The sequence below is a fragment of the Bombina bombina genome, chromosome 1, assembly GCF_027579735.1.
Source record: "Bombina bombina isolate aBomBom1 chromosome 1, aBomBom1.pri, whole genome shotgun sequence".
NCBI lineage: Eukaryota > Metazoa > Chordata > Amphibia > Anura > Bombinatoridae > Bombina > Bombina bombina.
In genome coordinates this window covers 19,388,689-19,408,925 of record NC_069499.1, presented here as the reverse complement: position 1 = coordinate 19,408,925, position 20,237 = coordinate 19,388,689, and the positions used below count along the sequence as shown (strand labels likewise).

The 20,237-nt window shown below is 43.6% G+C and overlaps 1 protein-coding gene across 2 annotated transcripts in view; it reads left to right on the top strand.

Annotated features, from left to right (window-relative positions):
- Window positions 1-2,975: 2,975 nt before the first annotated feature.
- Window positions 2,976-20,237, top strand: part of JAG2 (jagged canonical Notch ligand 2) — a 228,822-nt gene continuing 211,560 nt past the window's right edge. The window contains exons 1-2 of one of the 2 annotated variants that reach the window (XM_053697265.1): window positions 2,976-3,145; window positions 7,104-7,403. In XM_053697265.1, the coding sequence (XP_053553240.1) occupies window positions 3,098-3,145; window positions 7,104-7,403 (348 nt within the window). In that variant the 5' untranslated portion in view covers window positions 2,976-3,097. The remainder of the gene's footprint in view (window positions 3,146-7,103; window positions 7,404-20,237) is intronic. The other variant, XM_053697266.1, reaches the window with a different exon arrangement.

Genomic DNA, 20,237 nt, shown 5'->3' with positions numbered 1-20,237 from the left:
GGTTAAGTGCACTATATACCCAGGCTAGTGTTACATGCACACTGTACACATGCAATACAATAACAATCTGTGAACCAAGGGGTTAATAAGTGCACTGTATACCCACTCTAGGGTTTACACAAATTGTACACAGGTGATACAATCTGTGAGCTAAGAGGTTAAGTGCACTATATACCCAGGCTAGGCTTACATACACCTGCAATACAATACCAATCTGTGAGCTAAGGGGTAAAGTGCACTATATACCCAGGCTAGGGTTACATACACATGCAATACAATAACAATCTGTGAGCTAAGGGGTAAAGTGCACTATATACCCAGGCTAGGGTTACATACACATGCAATACAATAACAATCTGTGAGTTAAGGAGTTAAGTGCACTATATACCCAGGCTAGGGTTACATGCACACTGTACACATGCAATACAATAACAATCTGTGAGCCAAGGGGTTAATAAGTGCACTGTATACTCACTCTAGGGTTTACACAAATTGTACACAGGTGATACAATCTGTAAGCTAGGGGGTTAATACAGTACAGTACCAGTCAGTAAGCTATATACACCCAGGTTATGTTTATGTACATTAAACACAGGTGATACAATCTGTGAGCTAGAGGGTTAATACAGTACAGTACCAGTCTGTAAGCTATATACACCCAGGTTATGTTTATGTACATTATACACAGGTGATACAATCTGTAAGCTAGGGGGTTAATACAGTACAGTACCAGTCAGTAAGCTATATACACCCAGGTTATGTTTATGTACATTATACACAGGTGATACAATCTGTGAGCTAGAGGGTTAATACAGTACAGTACCAGTCTGTAAGCTATATACACCCATGTTATGTTTATGTACATTGTACATAGGTGATACAATCTGGGAGCTAGAGGGTTAATAAAGTACAGTACCAGTCAGTAAGCTATATACACCCAGGTTATGTTTATGTACATTGTACATAGGTGATACAATCTGGGAGCTAGAGGGTTAATACAGTACAGTACCAGTCAGTAAACTATATACACCCAGGTTATCTTTATGTACATTATACACAGGTGATACAATCTGGGAGCTAGAGGGTTAATACAGTACCAGTCTGTAAGCTATATACACCCAGGTTATGTTTATGTACATTATACACAGGTGATACAATCTGTAAGCTAGATGGTTAATAAAGTACAGTACCAGTCTGTAAGCTATATACACCCAGGTTATGTTTATGTACATTATACACAGGTGATACAATCTGTAAGCTATATACACCCAGGTTATGTTTATGTATATTATACACAGGTGATACAATCTGTAAGCTAGAGGGTTAATACAGTACCAGTCTGTAAGCAACATACACCCAGGTTATGTTTATGTACATTATACACAGGTGATACAATCTGTGAGCTAGAGGGTTAATGCAGTACCAGTCAGTAAGCTATATACACCCAGGTTATGTTTATGTACATTATACACAGGTGATACAATCTGTAAGCTATATACACCCAGGTTATGTTTATGTACATTATACACAGGTGATACAATCTGTAAGCTAGGGGGTTAATACAGTACAGTACCAGTCTGTAAGCTATATACACCCAGGTTATGTTTATGTACATTAAACACAGGTGATACAATCTGTAAGCTAGGGGGTTAATACAGTACAGTACCAGTCTGTAAGCTATATACACCCAGGTTATGTTTATGTACATTATACACAGGTGATACAATCTGTGAGCTAGAGGGTTAATACAGTCCAGTACCAGTCAGTAAGCTATATACACCCAGGTTATGTTTATGTACATTATACACAGGTGATACAATCTGTAAGCTATATACACCCAGGTTATGTTTATGTACATTATACACAGGTGATACAATCTGTAAGCTAGGGGGTTAATACAGTACAGTACCAGTCAGTAAGCTATATACACCCAGGTTATGTTTATGTACATTATACACAGGTGATACAATCTGTAAGCTATATACACCCAGGTTATGTTTATGTACATTATACACAGGTGATACAATCTGTGAGCTAGAGGGTTAATGCAGTACCAGTCAGTAAGCTATATACACCCAGGTTATGTTTATGTACATTATACACAGGTGATACAATCTGTAAGCTAGGGGGTTAATACAGTACAGTACCAGTCAGTAAGCTATATACACCCAGGTTATGTTTATGTACATTATACACAGGTGATACAATCTGTAAGCTATATACACCCAGGTTATGTTTATGTACATTATACACAGGTGATACAATCTGTGAGCTAGAGGGTTAATGCAGTACCAGTCAGTAAGTTATATACACCCAGGTTATGTTTATGTACATTATACACAGGTGATACAATCTGTAAGCTAGGGGGTTAATACAGTACAGTACCAGTCAGTAAGCTATATACACCCAGGTTATGTTTATGTACATTATACACAGGTGATACAATCTGTAAGCTATATACACCCAGGTTATGTTTATGTACATTATACACAGGTGATACAATCTGTGAGCTAGAGGGTTAATGCAGTACCAGTCAGTAAGCTATATACACCCAGGTTATGTTTATGTACATTATACACAGGTGATACAATCTGTAAGCTAGGGGGTTAATACAGTACAGTACCAGTCAGTAAGCTATATACACCCAGGTTATGTTTATGTACATTATACACAGGTGATACAATCTGTGAGCTAGAGGGTTAATACAGTCCAGTACCAGTCAGTAAGCTATATACACCCAGGTTATGTTTATGTAGATTGTACACAGGCAATACAATAACAATCTGTGTGCTAAGGGGTTAATAGGTGCCCTCCATACCCAGGTTATACAATGACTGTGGGTAATACACAAGCAGCGCATTAACCCCTGGCACCCCTCCCCTCTGACCACGCCCCCGCCCCGCCCCCTCATGAATATGCTGGCGGCTGGGCTGCTCCCATTGGCTGCGGACGCTGTCAGTCTCTCACCTACATGTTGGCTGTCTGCGCCGTGCAGAGCTGAGTGACATCCCGTGTGTGCGCTGTCCGGAGCCGCCGCTCCATGGCTCTGTGTCCCCCGCCGCCTTCTCGCTGTATCTCGGGACTGTGAAATCGCACCATGCTGGATTTATACGTGACCGGCCTGCTGCTGGCTCTGTGTGTGCAGGTAAGGCTCGGGGAGACGGCTACCTGCTGGGATTTCCTCGGGATACTGCTCCCCGTCTCCCCCGGGACAGACCCGCACCACCTCTCCCGGGACACCGCAGGATCTGCACATCTAATCCCGGGGGGCACTGCTGTCACTGATCCGTACTGGACCTCACTGTCTGCCCGGGAGCCGATCTACAGCAAATCCCCAGGACACTGCAGCCCGGGAATAGATCTGCACGAACCTGGATTAGATCTGCTTGCCCTGGATACTGCCCAGCACCTGTTCTGGATCCTGCTTCTCATGCCCAGGATACTGCCCCACACATGTCCTGTATACTGCCCCGCAAGCACGGCACCTACCCGGGATACCGCTCTGCAAGCATGGCACCTACACTGGATACTGCCCTGCATGCCCAGCTCCTGCCCTGGATATTACATTGCATGCCCTGCACCTTCCCTGGATAATACCCCACATGCCCAGCTCCTGCCCTGGATATTACATTGCATGCCCAGCACCTTCCCTGGATAATACCCCACATGCCCAGCTCCTGCCCTGGATATTACACTGCATGCCCTGCACCTTCCCTGGATAATACCCCACATGCCCAGCTCCTGCCCTGGATATTACATTGCATGCCCAGCACCTTCCCTGGATAATACCCCACATGCCCAGCTCCTGCCCTGGATATAACATTGCATGCCCTGCACCTTCCCTGGATAATACCCCACATGCCCAGCTCCTTCCCTGGATATTACATTGCATGCCCTGCACCTTCCCTGGATAATACCCCACATGCCCAGCTCCTGCCCTGGATATTACATTGCATGCCCTGCACCTTCCCTGGTTAATACCCCACATGCCCAGCTCCTGCCCTGGATATAACATTGCATGCCCTTCACCTTCCCTGGTTAATACCCCACATGCCCAGCTCCTGCCCTGGATATAACATTGCATTCCCTGCACCTTCCCTGGATAATACCCCACATGCCCAGCTCCTGCCCTGGATATTACATTTGCATGCCCAGCTCCTGCCCTGGATATTACATTTGCATGCCCAGCTCCTGCCCTGGATATTACATTTGCATGCCCAGCACCTTCCCTGGATATTACATTGCATGCCCAGCTCCTGCCCTGGATATTACACTGCATGCCCAGCACCTTCCCTGGATAATACCTCGCATGCCCAGCTCCTACCCTGGATATTACACTGCATGCCCTGCACCTTCCCTGGATAATACCTCGCATGCCCAGCTCCTACCCTGGATATTACACTGCATGCCCTGCACCTTCCCTGGATAATACCTCGCATGCCCAGCTCCTACCCTGGATATTACACTGCATGCCCTGCACCTTCCCTGGATAATACCTCGCATGCCCAGCTCCTGCCCTGGATATTACATTGCATGCCCAGCACCTTCCCTGGATAATACCTCACATGCCCAGCTCCTGCCCTGGATATTACATTGCATGCCCAGCACCTTCCCTGGATAATACCCCACATGCCCAGCTCCTGCCCTGGATATTACATTGCATGCCCAGCACCTTCCCTGGATAATACCCCACATGCCCAGCTTTTGCCCTGGATATTACATTGCATGCCCAGTGTGTGCAGGTAAGGCTCCCGGGGAGACAGCCCTGCATGTCCAGATCCTGCCCTGGATATTACATTGCATGCCCAGCTCCTGCCCTGGATAATCCCCCTCATGCGCCTTTACATTATTACACTGGCCTCAAAGCACATCACCTGCATATTTAACATCTGGAATATACTGCACAGCAAACCTTGGAATACCCTCCTGCACCTACACAGCATATGCCCGTGACACTATACAGCATATACTGCCCTGCATGCACCGCATGTTCCCCGGGTATGGCACCGCATAGTCTGCGGGCTAGAGACCCTCCCACACTCACAAGCTCACTTCTGGAATCATCCTGCTCTCCTTGGGAACTGACCTAATATATACTATCCTGCCAGTGCCATCCACAGGAACAAACCAGTATACAGTGCCATGCCAGCCAAAATAACAAATCAGTATAGAGTGCCATGCCATCCCCAGGAATAAACCAGTATAGAGTGCCATGCCATCCCCTGGAGCAAACCATTATACAGTGCCATGCCATCCTCAGGAATAAACTAGTAGACACTTTCATGCGAGCCCTAGTAACATGCCATGCGAATGCACCAAGCCACATGCATTGCTTTTGCAGTGGAGACTACCCGCATATCACAGCACAAGCCCTGGGCACTGCTACAGTAAGCCCATGGAACTTAAACCCTAGAGCATATCTGGTTACACAGCCCTAGCAATATACCTGGGCTCGGCCAGTGGGACTCCTGTTTCCTGTATTTTATTGTTAAAGACTGTAAAGTTGCTATGATGTGCCATGGGAACACCTACAGCCAGGTGCAGCGCCAGAGAAGTGTGGCACCTATTATGGTGCCCTGTGGACACATTACTGTAAGAGTATTCTTGTTTCCTAAACAGTAAAAAAAATTGTGCTCTTGTGTCTAGTATGGCACCACAGTGTAAGGGCACCACTCTCAACAGAGCAGTATAACACTTTACTGTAAGGCCACCCTCTATATATAGCAGTATGGCACTTTACTGTAAGGCACCCTCTATATACAACAGTATGGCACCACTCTCACCAGAGCAGTATAACACTTTACTGTAAGGCCACCCTCTATATACAGCAGTATGGCACCACTCTCACCAGAGCAGTATAACACTTTACTGTAAGGCCACCCTCTATATACAGCAGTATAACCCTTTACTGTAAGGCCACCCTCTATATACAGCAGTATGGCACCACTCTCACCAGAGCAGTATAACACTTTACTGTAAGGCCACCCTCTATATACAGCAGTATGGCACCACTCTCACCAGAGCAGTATAACACTTTACTATAAGGCACCCTCTATATACAGCAGTATGGCACCACTCTCACCAGAGCAGTATAACACTTTACTATAAGGCACCCTCTATATACAGCAGTATGGCACCACTCTCACCAGAGCAGTATAACACTTTACTGTAAGGCCACCCTCTATATACAGCAGTATGGCACCACTCTCACCAGAGCAGTATAACACTTTACTGTAAGGCCACCCTCTATATACAGCAGTATGGCACCACTCTCACCAGAGCAGTATAACACTTTACTGTAAGGCCACCCTCTATATACAGCAGTATGGCACCACTCTCACCAGAGCAGTATAACACTTTACTGTAAGGCCACCCTCTATATACAGCAGTATGGCACCACTCTCACCAGAGCAGTATAACACTTTACTATAAGGCACCCCCTATATACAGCAGTATGGCACCACTCTCACCAGAGCAGTATAACACTTTACTATAAGGCACCCTCTATATACAGCAGTATGGCACCACAGTGTAAGAGCTCTTTTCTCACTAGGAGTATTAAACTTTACTGTAAGGGCACCCTCTATATACAGCAGTATGACACTACTCTAAGGGCACCATTTATATATAGCAGTATGGCACATACAGCAGGGGCACCCCCTCTGGATAGGGCAGAATGGCACCTCACTGTAAGGATGCCCGTTACTAGGCAGGTTGGCACCTCACTGTAAGGATGCCCCCGTTACTAGGCATGTTGGCACCTCACTGTAAGGATGCCCCCGTTACTAGGCAGACTGGCACCTCACTGTAAGGGTGCCCCCGTTACTAGGCAGGTTGGCACCTCACTGTAAGGATGCCCCCGTTACTAGGCAGACTGGCACCTCACTGTAAGGGTGCCCCCGTTACTAGGCAGGTTAGCACCTCAGTGTATCTTCTCAGTTAGACCCCTATTTTAAGGACCTCAGGTCAGTGTCCTTTTTTTCGAGACATTACAACCCCCCACTGCACCCAGTATAGTGCCACCTGCCCTACTTCCATCATAGTTTAATACCCCGTGCCTTCCTTACGCACCCCGACTCACTGCTGTCCCTCTACCCTTGCAGCTGTGCCAGCCCACCGGGTACTTCGAGCTGCAGCTGGGCACTGTTCGGAACTTGCTCGGGGAGCTGCTGACCGGGGAGTGCTGCGACGATACCAAGAGCCCCCAGAACCCGTCCTGTAGCCGGGATGAATGTGATACCTACCTGCGGGCCTGCCTCAAGGAGTACCAGGCCAAGATTACCCCCACCGGGCCCTGCAACTATGGCTCGGCACACACCGCAGTGCTGGGCGGGAACAACATCCACCTGAGCTCCCGGGAGCCGGCCGGCAGGATAGTCATCCCCTTCCAGTTCGCCTGGCCGGTAAGTTTATGAGACTGGGTCCGCAGGGTGCGGCCTGGTCCTTCCGCAATGTGTGTGGTGTGTATGTGCGGGTACTGCGGGGGTGGGTAGTGCCGCAAATGGCGCATATTCTCAGCTGTAATGGCGGCTTTACTAAGGGCCCCGTACTATGTCTGTGGTAACAGGGCAGGCCTGCAACATTGTGTAATTCCTGAGCCTGGTGCATGGTGTGTAACTCATGGGGTAACTTAGCATGGTGTGTAACTCATGGGGTAACTGGGCATGTTGTGTAACCCATGGGGTAACTGAGCCTGGGGAATGGTTAGTAACTCAGCATGGGGTAACTGACCCTGGGGCAGGGTGTGTAACTCATGGGGTAACTGGGCATGTTGTGTAACCCATGGGGTAACTGAGCCTGGGGCATGGTTAGTAACTGACCCTGGGGCAGGGTGTGTAACTCATGGGGTAACTGGGCATGGTTAGTAACTCATGGGGTAACTGGGCATGGTTAGTAACTCATGGGGTAACTGGGCATGGTTAGTAACTCATGGGGTAACTGAGCCTGGGGCATGGTGTGTATCTCATGGGGTAACTGGGCATGGTTAGTAACTCATGGGGTAACTGAGCCTGGTGCAGGGTTAGTAACTCATGGGGTAACTGAGCCTGGGGCAGGGTTAGTAACTCATGGGGTAACTGAACCTGGGGCAGGGTTAGTAACTCATGGGGTAACTGAACCTGGGGCAGGGTTAGTAACTCATGGGGTAACTGAGCCTGGGGCAGGGTGTATAACTCATGGGGTAACTGAGCCTGGGGCAGGGTGTATAAATCATGGGGTAATTGAGCCTGGGGCAGGGTGTATAACTCATGGGGTGACTGGGCCTGGGGCATGGGGTGACTGGGCCTGGGACATGGCGTGTAACTCATGGGGTGACTGGGGCATGGCGTGTAGCTCATGGGGTGACTGGGGCATGGCGTGTAGCTCATGGGGTGACTGGGGCATGGCGTGTAGCTCATGGGGTAACTAAGTTCTGGGATATGATAATTTATTTGTGTGGTTTTTGGGCCTGTAGTTCATTGGGGATCTGGTGACTTTTTTACACTTTGTGATATGGTTACGTTTACTTGCTATGTGCTGTGATATGGTGACGTTTACTTGCTATATGCTGTGATATGGTGACGTTTACTTGCTATGTGCTGTGATATGGTGACGTTTACTTGCTATGTGCTGTGATATGGTGACATTTACTTGCTATATCCTGTGATATGGTGACGTTTACTTGCTATATCCTGTGATATGGTGACGTTTACTTGCTATGTGCTGTGATATGGTGACGTTTACTTGCTATGTGCTGTGATATGGTGACGTTTACTTGCTATGTGCTGTGATATGGTGACGTTTACTTGCTATGTGCTGTTATATGGTGACGTTTACTTGCTATGTGCTGTGATATGGTGACGTTTACTTGCTATGTGCTGTGATAGAATATTAGTGGCACTTGGAAGTGAAGTTGCAGCTTATCACGGGTTATATAGAATACAGTAGATTAATGAAGTGATCATGGAAGAATTTGTTTATTTTTCAGGTAGCATTTGTTATAAAATAATCTAAAAAGTGCACTGACATCTCTCTTGCATGTTAAAAGTGCACAAGTATGTACCAGATGCCATTCTATGCACTCATGCCCATTTACTGTACGCAGAAATGACGAGTCCCTTCTAACTGCTAGTAATTCAATCCAAGTGTGAGTCTGAGGCATGTCAGTAGTACTGGCTCTGTGTGAGATTAAAGTGCATTAAACATGAGGCCTTGCCAGTGGCTCATGTAACCACTCGCCCCCTCCCCCCAAACCCAGCCTCTCTGATGCCCCTGCGCACACCCTTTCCTCTTTGACTGGGACAGGTGTATTCTGTAGATCACATGCGATGAGGATCGGTGGCCTCATACTGCTTTACAAAACCCTACTACTCTAAATTTATCCTCAAGTGTTGATAAAAATGTCTTCATTCCATCTTACATTACATTCTAAAATTTTGAATGTGTATTTAGGTTTCCAGGGACCAAGAAAAGCAAAGTTTCTTGATGAGTTTTTGTTTCTTGCATATAAATAGTTTGTGTATTTAAAATTTTGTCTTTCCTTTTTTTTTTAGCTTATGTTGCTAAAAGCAGATTAATAATTCCATGCCTGAAGCTTTTCTAGCACGAATACTGCTGTATGCAAGTTCAAACCAAGTTCTTTTTGAGTCTTGCTAATGTTTCGTTGTAACCTAGATGTAAGTGTAATGTGAAGTATGCTGTTGGGGGAGCTTTAATTCCTTTCTAGAAAAGTTCCCCATCGTCTCTATACTGCTTTTAGGTTTATAATTGACATACCTCTTGTGTTGAGGCTTCAGTGTCCTATTTAGAAGATAAATGATATGCATGCGTGACAAACAATGCTAGAATCAGCGTAGGCCGCTATTGGAATGTCATCCCTATAATTCAAAGGATCTTTAGTTGTTTGAATATTGTTCAGTAAAGCACACAATTGCAGGTTTCAGTATCTCTTGTGTATACATTTAATTTTGGAACACTGCCAGAAGGGAAAAATGTATTTCATACATTATGGGTTGTGTCTCTGCTTAGATCTCACATTTCATTTTTTTTTTCTGCAACTGAATTCCAATTTGCACAAGTATCTATCATTTGCGCGTTCTATGCTTCCCTTGTTAAAAAGTGTTTTACAGTCTATTATCCGTTTAAAGGGACAGTCTAGTCAAAATTAAACTTTCATGATTCATATAGGGCATGCAATTTTAATCAACTTTCCAATTTACTTTTATCATCAAATTTGCTTTGTTCTCTTGGTAGGTTGAAAGCTAAACCTAGGTAGGCTCATATGCTAATATCTAAGCCCTTGAAGGCCGTCTCTTAACTTAGTGCATTTTGTCTGTTTTTCACAGTTAGACAGGGCTAGTTAATGTGTGCCATATAAATAACATTGTGCTCAATCTCGTGGAGTTATTTATGAGTCTGCACTGATTAGCTGAAATACAAGATAAGGAGCAGTCTGCAGGGGCTTAGATACAAGGTAATCACAGAGGTAAAACGTATAATAATATAACTGAGATAAGGAGCAGTCTGCAGAGGCTTAGATACAGGGTGATCACAGAGGTAAAAAGTGTATTAATATAACTGAGATAAGGAGCAGTCTGCAGAGGCTTAGATACAAGGTAATCACAGAGGTAAAACGTATAATAATATAACTGAGATAAGGAGCAGTCTACAGAGGCTTAGATACAAGGTAATCACAGAGGTAAAACGTATAATAATATAACTGAGATAAGGAGCAGTCTGCAGAGGCTTAGATACAGGGTGATCACAGAGGTAAAAAGTATATTAATATAACTGAGATAAGGAGCAGTCTGCAGAGGCTTAGATACAGGGTAATCACAGAGGTAAAAAGTATATTAATATAACTGAGATAAGGAGCAGTCTGCAGAGGCTTAGATACAGGGTGATCACAGAGGTAAAAAGTATATTAATATAACTGGGATAAGGAGCAGTCTGCAGAGGCTTAGATACAGGGTGATCACAGAGGTAAAAAGTATAATAATATAACTGAGATAAGGGGAAGTCTGCAGAGGCTTAGATACAAGGTAATCACAGAGGTAAAAATTGTATTAATATAACTGTGTTGGTTATGCAAACTTGGGAATGGGTAATAAAGAAATTACAATAAAAATTCTGGAGTAGACTGTCCTTTTAAGAAGGTTGTATTTGTGTTTTCCTCTTCCCCATATACCTGCATATTCACTTTAAACTGCTGTTAACGTTTAAAAAGCCTCACGGTTTACCCCTTTTGTATCTAATACCTTATTCACGAGTATTCCGTATGTTGGATGTTTCATTAATCACCTCGTATTGTGCTACGCACTCTTTAGCTTGATGTTGTACGCTGTATTTGTCATTCCATGCATGAGTGACTTTGACAGTTGGTAAGGGCATTCTGTGTACTTAAACAAGGTGCTTAAAATATTCTTTTGAAGGCACTTGGGTTGAAGTGGTGTCATGATATGACTTTTTATAACCTGTTAGTGTTTTATGCTTTCCATACCATAGGCAAATCATTATTATCACACCTATGTACAGGCTGCAGTATAATATTTGTTTGCATGTACATTTAATTAAAACATTTTTATGGTAACCTTGAAAATAACAGGAAAACCTGCTGTACAAGGTAAACTGCAGTATACCTGTTCATTGGTTGATTGGGACAGCTCCCATGGCACAAACAGTTTTAATTATTAGAGGAAATGGTTTTTAAATGTTAGTACATTTAAAGAGACATAATGCAATAATTAAATCCTCCAATGTGTTGGGTTATTTCATTATTGAACCAATGCTTGCTTATAACTGATCTCCTGTACTAGATGGGCTGATGGGATTGGTAGCTGTAACCATGTACTGATTGGCTTACTGACCATGTTGTGCTCGAGAGTAGCAATGCATTACCACTGAATGGCCTTTAACGGTGTATATTTGTTTCCTTTGCTGAGGTTAAGCACAAAGTTGCATGCAATCCTTTCTTTAACAATACATTGCTTTTATACATTACAGCATTTTAGCATAGCAATATTTTGTCCATTTAAAAGCAAACACTATTTCATCCAGGTGATGACAATGCTTCTGCTGCCAAGGAGTTAAAAGGCCGGGCTGTTAGTGGAAATATGGAGGTTTATAATTTAGTTAGCACCTGTTTTAAAAAGTCAATGTGTAGTAGTGACATAGCTGTGACTTATCATCATTATTATTATTATTATTATTATTATTATTATTATTATTATTATTATTATTATTATATGGATATAACAACATGACAAGTCCGTGCTATAGGTTGCTCCATGTACTGCTGAGATGATTTTAAAGGGACATTAAACACTTAATATAAACTAGAGCTAAAGATGTATTCAAAGCAAAGATTAGCCTGAGATTAATATTTGATTTATTATTTTAATAGTGAAGAAATAAGTATAAAGTTGCTGTGTCTATAAACGACTTTCTATAAAGTAACTTGCACAATCCTAAACTCCTATCAGCTGGCCTAGGTTCAGCCTTCAACAAAGGACACCAATAAAACAAAGCACATTTGATAATAGAAGTAAATTGTAAAAGTTGTTTAAAATTGTATGTTCTATGTGAATCATGAACCTTTAATTATGGCTTCACTTTCCCTTTAACAAATATCTGTCCATTGAATAGCCAGGGGGAGGGGCGGTGAGGTTACAAATCTGTTAACATTTGTTATTTGAGGAATAGGTTTTAATGCTGGTGAAGACGGCCATGAAGTGCAGTAGCCGGTGTGTAGTCGTCTCCCTAAGAGAGTTATTATTATCAGGTATTTGTAGAGCACCAACAGATTCCGCAGCGCTGACTTGTGCACAAACGTGTTTTTCAGCTGGAACTATTGTCACTGCTGTAATTAAAGGGACATGAAACCCAATTGTTTTCTTTCATGATTCAGATAGAGCGGCAATTTTAAACAACTTTCTAATTTACTTCTTATAATTTTTTCTGTGTCTTTGTATCTTTTGATATAAACTCAGGAGCATGCACGTGCCTGGAGATCTGAATGGCAGCAGTTTTGTTATCCATATGCAAGAGCACTAGAGGGCACTATTTCCTGCCACATAGTGTTCCAAACACCTACATAAGTATCTCTTCAACAAAGAATACATTGGGAACAAAACAGACCTTGGTGTTTATTCATGTGCTGTAGGGGACAAAAGAAGCCTTTACTGATGCACCATTTGTGCATAAGATGTTGTCAGCCAATGAGCAATGCAGACTGGGGTATCAGTTGTCTGTTTAACATAGCTGCTGCTGTTTCATATGCACGGCAGATTGTTTTGTGCACTGTCCCATTACAATTATGTCAAATGATTCGTTTTAAACAAAAAAACTTTGCAATATACTTTCATTATTTTGTCCCCTTTTCCTTTCATTCTAAAAATGGTGCGCTTGTTAGAAGTGAGAGGGCACCTGCAGCTCCGTATTGCTTTTTTTTTTTTCTACACTTATTTTCTTTAATGAATGTAATAAAAAAAAAAAAATCTGCATATTATTTTTGACTAATCATTGGTTTGAATACATCTTGCTGTCTAGCATTTATTTAAATGTATGTTGCTTGTAAAACGTCCCTTTTAGGAGGCTGGGCTCATGGCTTCAAGGCTAACTGACAGCGGCAGAGCTTATAGCCGGTTGCTAAGGAACCGTGTAATAGTCTGTAAGTAACCAATTACTCTGCGCTCGGCACCCTTCAGAAACCAAACACCTGCTCAAGTTTCACCTGGGATAAGATCAGTAATGGCTTAAAACAAAGTTCTGCGTCTCTCTGGCTCTTTCTCTGTCGTTCTTGATAGAATAAATCAATATTGTGCTGCATATCTCTTCCTCCAAGTTCTTTTTTTCCCTGGGAAAGCTAAATGTGTTATGCTTTTTTTATCATGAATTTGCCATCTATGAGTAGCTAGTATCTCTACTCTCACTTTAATTCTATTATTTAGTGTAATTTTAGAACGTTTTAAAAAACCCAGAGCATTCTTTGACAAAATATATAAAATATTGTGACATTAAAGGGACACTGAACCCAATTTTTTTCTTTTGTGATTCAGATAGAGCATGAAATTTTAAGCAACTTTCTAATTTACTCCTATTATCAAATGTTATTTATTCTCTTGCTATCTTTATTTGAAATGCAAGAATGTAAGTTTATATGCCGGACCATTTTTGGTGAACAACCTAGGTTGTCCTTGCTGATTGGTGGATAAATTCATCCACCAATCAAAAACTGCTGTCCAGAGTCCTGAATCAAGAAAAAAGCTTAGATGCATTCTTTTTCATATAAAAATAGAAAGAGAACGAAGAAAAATTCATAATAGGAGTAAATTAGAAAGTTGCTTAAAATTGCATGCTCTATCTGAATCATGAAAGGAAAATTTTGGGTTCAGTGTCCCTTTAAAGGGACACTAAAGTCAAAATGAAACTTTGATTGAGACAGAGCATGCAGTTTTTCCAATTGACTTATCAATTTGTGCAGTCATTTTATATGTATGCTTTCTGAGGCACCAGCTACAACTGAGCAAGAGCTCTGTGTATACATATGAATCTGTGATTGGCTGAAGGCTGTCATATGATACAGGGGCCGGCAAATTTAAAGTACATTTTGAAATTTGTTTGAAAAAAATCTGGTTATTTAAAGTTCAGTGCTATTGCGTTGTGTTTTTATTATGCAGTTTTGCTGTATTTAGTGATCCTATTTGTCTTCTGGCTGTGATGAGGATTTTTGAAAGCCACATTGACTTTTGCTGTAATGTATTCACTTACTGGAGGAAAGGTTCTGTGAATACTTCTGGGGAACACATGGTAGGCTGACATACAGATGATACTATACACTCTGCTCTGTTTATGTGTACAGCATAATATCTGGAACATTTGGCTGTAGAAAGATGACAATATGCCAGAGGGGTAGTGTGTGTTTGGTGCATCCCTTTTTCATTTATTATTTGACCCCCTTCACCATAACCGGAGGCTTTACTGTAGCTTCATATTTCATAATTTAGTGACGTTCAGAGCAATCGATACTAGAAGATAGTGGAATAATGAATACCTATGAGTGATTGCACTTTATGTCTGTGCCAGCTGATAGCCTTTTCTAGAAGCCTACGGTTTATCTTCTAGGAACAGGTGTTTATTTAGATTGAGTGTGAATGAGGCAAGAGAGTTTATATACCTGTATACTGGGATAGGTGTAATGTGTGTGGGGGGTCTGGGGATAGGTGTGGTGAGGATGGGCACAGCATGCCGAGGATAGGTGCAATGTGGTGGGGATGGGCACATCATGCTGGGGATAGATGTAATGCGGTGGGTATGTGCCCAGCATGCTGGAGATAGGTGTAATGTGGTGGGCATGTGCCCAGCATGCTGGAGATAGGTGTAATGTGGTGGGCATGTGCCCAGCACGCTGAAGATAGGTGTAATGCGGTGAGGATGGGCGCAGCAGGCTGGAGATAGGTGTAATGCGGTGAGGATGGGCGCAGCAGGCTGGAGATAGGTGTAATGCGGTGAGGATGGGCGCAGCAGGCTGGAGATAGGTGTAATGTGGTGGGGATGGGCACAGCAGGCTGGGGATAGATGTAATGCGGTGGGGATGTGCCCAGCATGCTGGAGATAGGTGTAATGCGGTGGGTGCAGCACGCTGGGGATAGGTGTAATGCGGTGGGTGCAGCACGCTGGGGATAGGTGTAATGCGGTGGGTGCAGCACGCTGGGGATAGGTGTAATGCGGTGGGTGCAGCACGCTGGGGATAGGTGTAATGCGGTGGCGGTGGGCGCAGCACGCTGGGGATAGGTGTAATGCGGTGGCGGTGGGCGCAGCACGCTGGGGATAGGTGTAATGCGGTGGCGGTGGGCGCAGCACGCTGGGGATAGGTGTAATGCGGTGGCGGTGGGCGCAGCACGCTGGGGATAGGTGTAATGCGGTGGGCGCAGCACGCTGGGGATAGGTGTAATGCGGTGGGTGCAGCACGCTGGGGATAGGTGTAATGCGGTGGGTGCAGCACGCTGGGGATAGGTGTAATGCGGTGGGTGCAGCACGCTGGGGATAGGTGTAATGCGGTGGCTGCAGCACGCTGGGGATAGGTGTAATGCGGTGGCGATGGGCGCAGCACGCTGGGGATAGGTGTAATGCGGTGGCGGTGGGCGCAGCACGCTGGGGATAGGGGTAATGCGGTGGCGATGGGCGCAGCACGCTGGGGATAGGTGTAATGCGGTGGCGATGGGCGCAGCACGCTGGGGATAGGTGTAATGCGGTGGCGGTGGGCGCAGCACGCTGGGGATAGGTGTAATGCGGTGGCGGTGGGCGCAGCACGCTGGGGATAGGTGTAATGCGGTGGGCGGAGCAGGCTGGGGATAGGTGTAATGCAACGGGGATGGACAGGGTGCATTGGTGGTTGTCAAGGTGTTAAAGGAACAGTAATGTCAAAATTAAACTTGAATATATTGGATAGAGCATAGCATTATAAACCTCTTTCCAATTTACTTATATTATCAATTTGGTTCACTTCACTTGATATCCTTTTTTAAAAAGTAATCCTAGGTGAGCTCAGGAGTGTGCATGAGTCTTGAGCCATCTGGCAACAGAGTTTGCAACAATGTTTATTGTAGTGTTATACATAGTTATAAACACTGCTGCCATAAACTGCTAAAGACACGTGCACGCTCCTATCAGTCTACCTATGTATTTGTTTCATGTGTGCAGTACCTGTGTGCAGTACCTATGTACTTGTTTTATGTGTGCAGTACCTATGTACTTGCTTTATGTGTGCAGTACCTGTGTGCAGTACCTATGTACTTGTTTTATGTGTGCTGTACCTATGTACTTGCTTTGTGTGCAGTACCTATGTACTTGCTTTATGTGTGCAGTACCTATGTACTTGTTTTATGTGTGCTGTACCTATGTACTTGTTTTATGTGTGCTGTACCTATGTACTTGTTTTATGTGTGCAGTACCTATGTATTTGCTTTATGTGTGCAGTACCTATGTACTTGCTTTATGTGTGCAGTACCTATGTACTTGCTTTATGTGTGCAGTACCTATGTATTTGTTTTATGTGTGCAGTACCTGTGTGCAGTACCTATGTACTTGCTTTATGTGTGCAGTACCTATGTACTTGTTTTATGTGTGCTGTACCTATGTACTTGTTTTATGTGTGCAGTACCTATGTACTTGCTTTATGTGTGCAGTACCTATGTACTTGCTTTATGTGTGCAGTACCTATGTACTTGCTTTATGTGTGCAGTACCTATGTACTTGCTTTATGTGTGCAGTACCTATGTACTTGCTTTATGTGTGCAGTACCTATGTACTTGCTTTATGTGTGCAGTACCTATGTACTTGCTTTATGTGTGCTGTACCTATGTACTTGCTTTATGTGTGCAGTACCTATGTACTTGCTTTATGTGTGCTGTACCTATGTACTTGTTTTATGTGTGCTGTACCTATGTACTTGTTTTATGTGTGCAGTACCTATGTACTTGCTTTATGTGTGCTGTACCTATGTACTTGCTTTATGTGTGCTGTACCTATGTACTTGTTTTATGTGTGCTGTACCTATGTACTTGTTTTATGTGTGCAGTACCTATGTACTTGCTTTATGTGTGCTGTACCTATGTACTTGCTTTATGTGTGCTGTACCTATGTACTTGCTTTATGTGTGCTGTACCTATGTACTTGCTTTATGTGTGCTGTACCTATGTACTTGTTTTATGTGTGCTGTACCTATGTACTTGTTTTATGTGTGCTGTACCTATGTACTTGTTTTATGTGTGCAGTTATGTCTCCTCCACATAGTGAAATACAGACTGCTGTTTTTGCCTTTTTGAACACTGATTTTTAGCTATTTTTGCAAAATTGCCACTTAATTCCCATCTGACTTTGGAACTTGCTTGAAATTATAATGATGCACTGCTTGGTGCACCCAAAGGACACCATAATATTCATAGCACATGTGATCTGAGGAGGAGGGGAGATGTTATTGCTAGCTAGTATTAATTACTGCTTAATCACTGTTTCCAAGTTTAACCATTTGTGTTTTTAGCTTTCTGGGAAAAATGTAGATCTGCGACAAAGAAAAATGTATTGCTTGCAAATGCCTGGCACATCTGTGAAATCCTATTTTAGTTTTAAAGGGATACTAAACCTAAATGGTTTTTCTTTCATGATTCAGACAGAGCAGACTAAAGCTGCAACAACTAATCGATATAAGCGATAATAATGAAAATAGTCGTCAACAAATCTCATAATTGATTAGTTGGTTTGCAATTAGTTGGTCTGTGCATGACATCAGCTACTTCACTCCACTGAGCTCCTGCACATGGTATTGTGTTTTATGGTTATGCCTCTAGCCCAAAGGACGTCTACAGACAGTATATAAGTTTACAACTACCCCTCGCTTATGTGCAACCCAGATATAAAATCAGAGTCATCCTTTGGATTGTTTATATTAAATCTGGTGATTTGGAACTATGCTTTGCATGATATAGTCCCGAGCTTCTTGTTTACATCTAGATTGATGGGTTTTGTTATTTAAAGGGACATGAAACCCTTATTTTTTTCTTTCATGATTTAGAAAGAGCATGCAATTTGAAACAACTTTCTAGTTTACTTCTATTATCTAATTTGTTTTATTCTCTTGCTGAAAAGCATATCTAGATAGGCTCAGTAGCTGCTGATTGGTTTCTGCACATAGAAGCCTTGTGTGATTGGCTCACCCATGTGCATTGCTTTTTCTTCAACTAAGAATATCTAAATAATGAAGCAAAATAAATAATAGAAGTAAATTGTAATGTTGTTTAACCCCTTAAGGACCAAGGACGTACGCCACACGTCCTCAAAAAAAATACAGTTAATGACCGAGGACGTGTGGCGTACGTCCTTGGTCTGGAAAGCAGCTGGAAGCGATCCTGCTCGCTTCCAGCTGCTTTCCGGTTATTGCAGTGATGCCTCGATATGGAGGCATCCTGCAATAACCCCCCTTGGCCATCCGATGCAGAGAGAGCCACTCTGTGGCCCTCTCTGCACCGGACATCGGTGGCCGGTATCGTTGGTGGGTGGGAGCAAGTCTGGGAGGCGGGTGGGCGGCCATCGATGTGCCCAGTGGAGTGGAGGGGGGCGGGATCGGGGGCGGGAGCGCGCACGTGCACGGGGGGCGGCGGGCGGGCGCGTGCACGGGGCGGGAGCGGGAGGGAACCGCTACACTACAGAAAAATAAAGTTTAAAAACTACATAAAAATAACTTTTTGAAAGCTGTAAATAACAGCTAAGAGATGTGGAAGGGGTGGGGGGTTGATTTGGGGGGGGGGGGGAAGCTACACTGCAGAAAAGGGTTTTTTTTTTTTAAAAAAAGGCACATTTTTTTCACTAAACTGGGTACTGGCAGACAGCTGCCAGTACCCAAGATGGCGCCCATTAAGGCAGAGGGGGAGGGTTAGAGAGCTCTTTGGTGGGGGATCAGTAAGGCTGGGGGCTAAGGGGGGATCCTACACAGCAGCATATGTAAATATGCTAAAAAAAACACAAAAAAAACCCAAATATAGCTTTTATTTTAGTACTGGCAGAGTTTCTGCCAGTACTTAAGATGGCGGGGACAATTGGGGGGTGGGGGAGGGAAGAGAGCTGTTTGGGAGGGATCAGGGGGTCTCATGTTTCAGGTGGGAGGCTGAGCTCTACACTAAAGCTAAAATTAACCCTGCAAGCTCCCTACAAGCTACATAATTAACCCCTTCACTGCTAGCCATAATACACGTGTGAAATGCAGCAGCATTTGGCGGCCTTCTAATTACCAAAAAGCAACGCCAAAGCCATATATGTCTGCTATTTCTGAACAAAGGGGATCCCAGAGAAGCATTTACAACCATTTGTGCCATAATTGCACAAGCTGTTTGTAAATGATTTCAGTGAGAAACCTAAAATTGTGAAAAATTTTACGTTTTTTTTAATTTGATCGCATTTGGCGGTGAAATGGTGGCATGAAATATACCAAAATGGGCCTAGATCAATACTTGGGGTTGTCTACTACACTACACTAAAGCTAAAATTAACCCTAGAAGCTCCCTACATGCTCCATAATTAACCCCTTCACTGCTGGGCATAATACACGTGTAGTGCGCAGTGGCATTTAGCAGCCTTCTAATTACTAAAAAGCAACGCCAAAGCCATATATGTCTGCTATTTCTGAACAAAGGGGATCCCAGAGAAGAATTTACAACCATTTAAGCCATAATTGCACAAGCTGTTTGTAAATAATTTCAGTGAGAAAC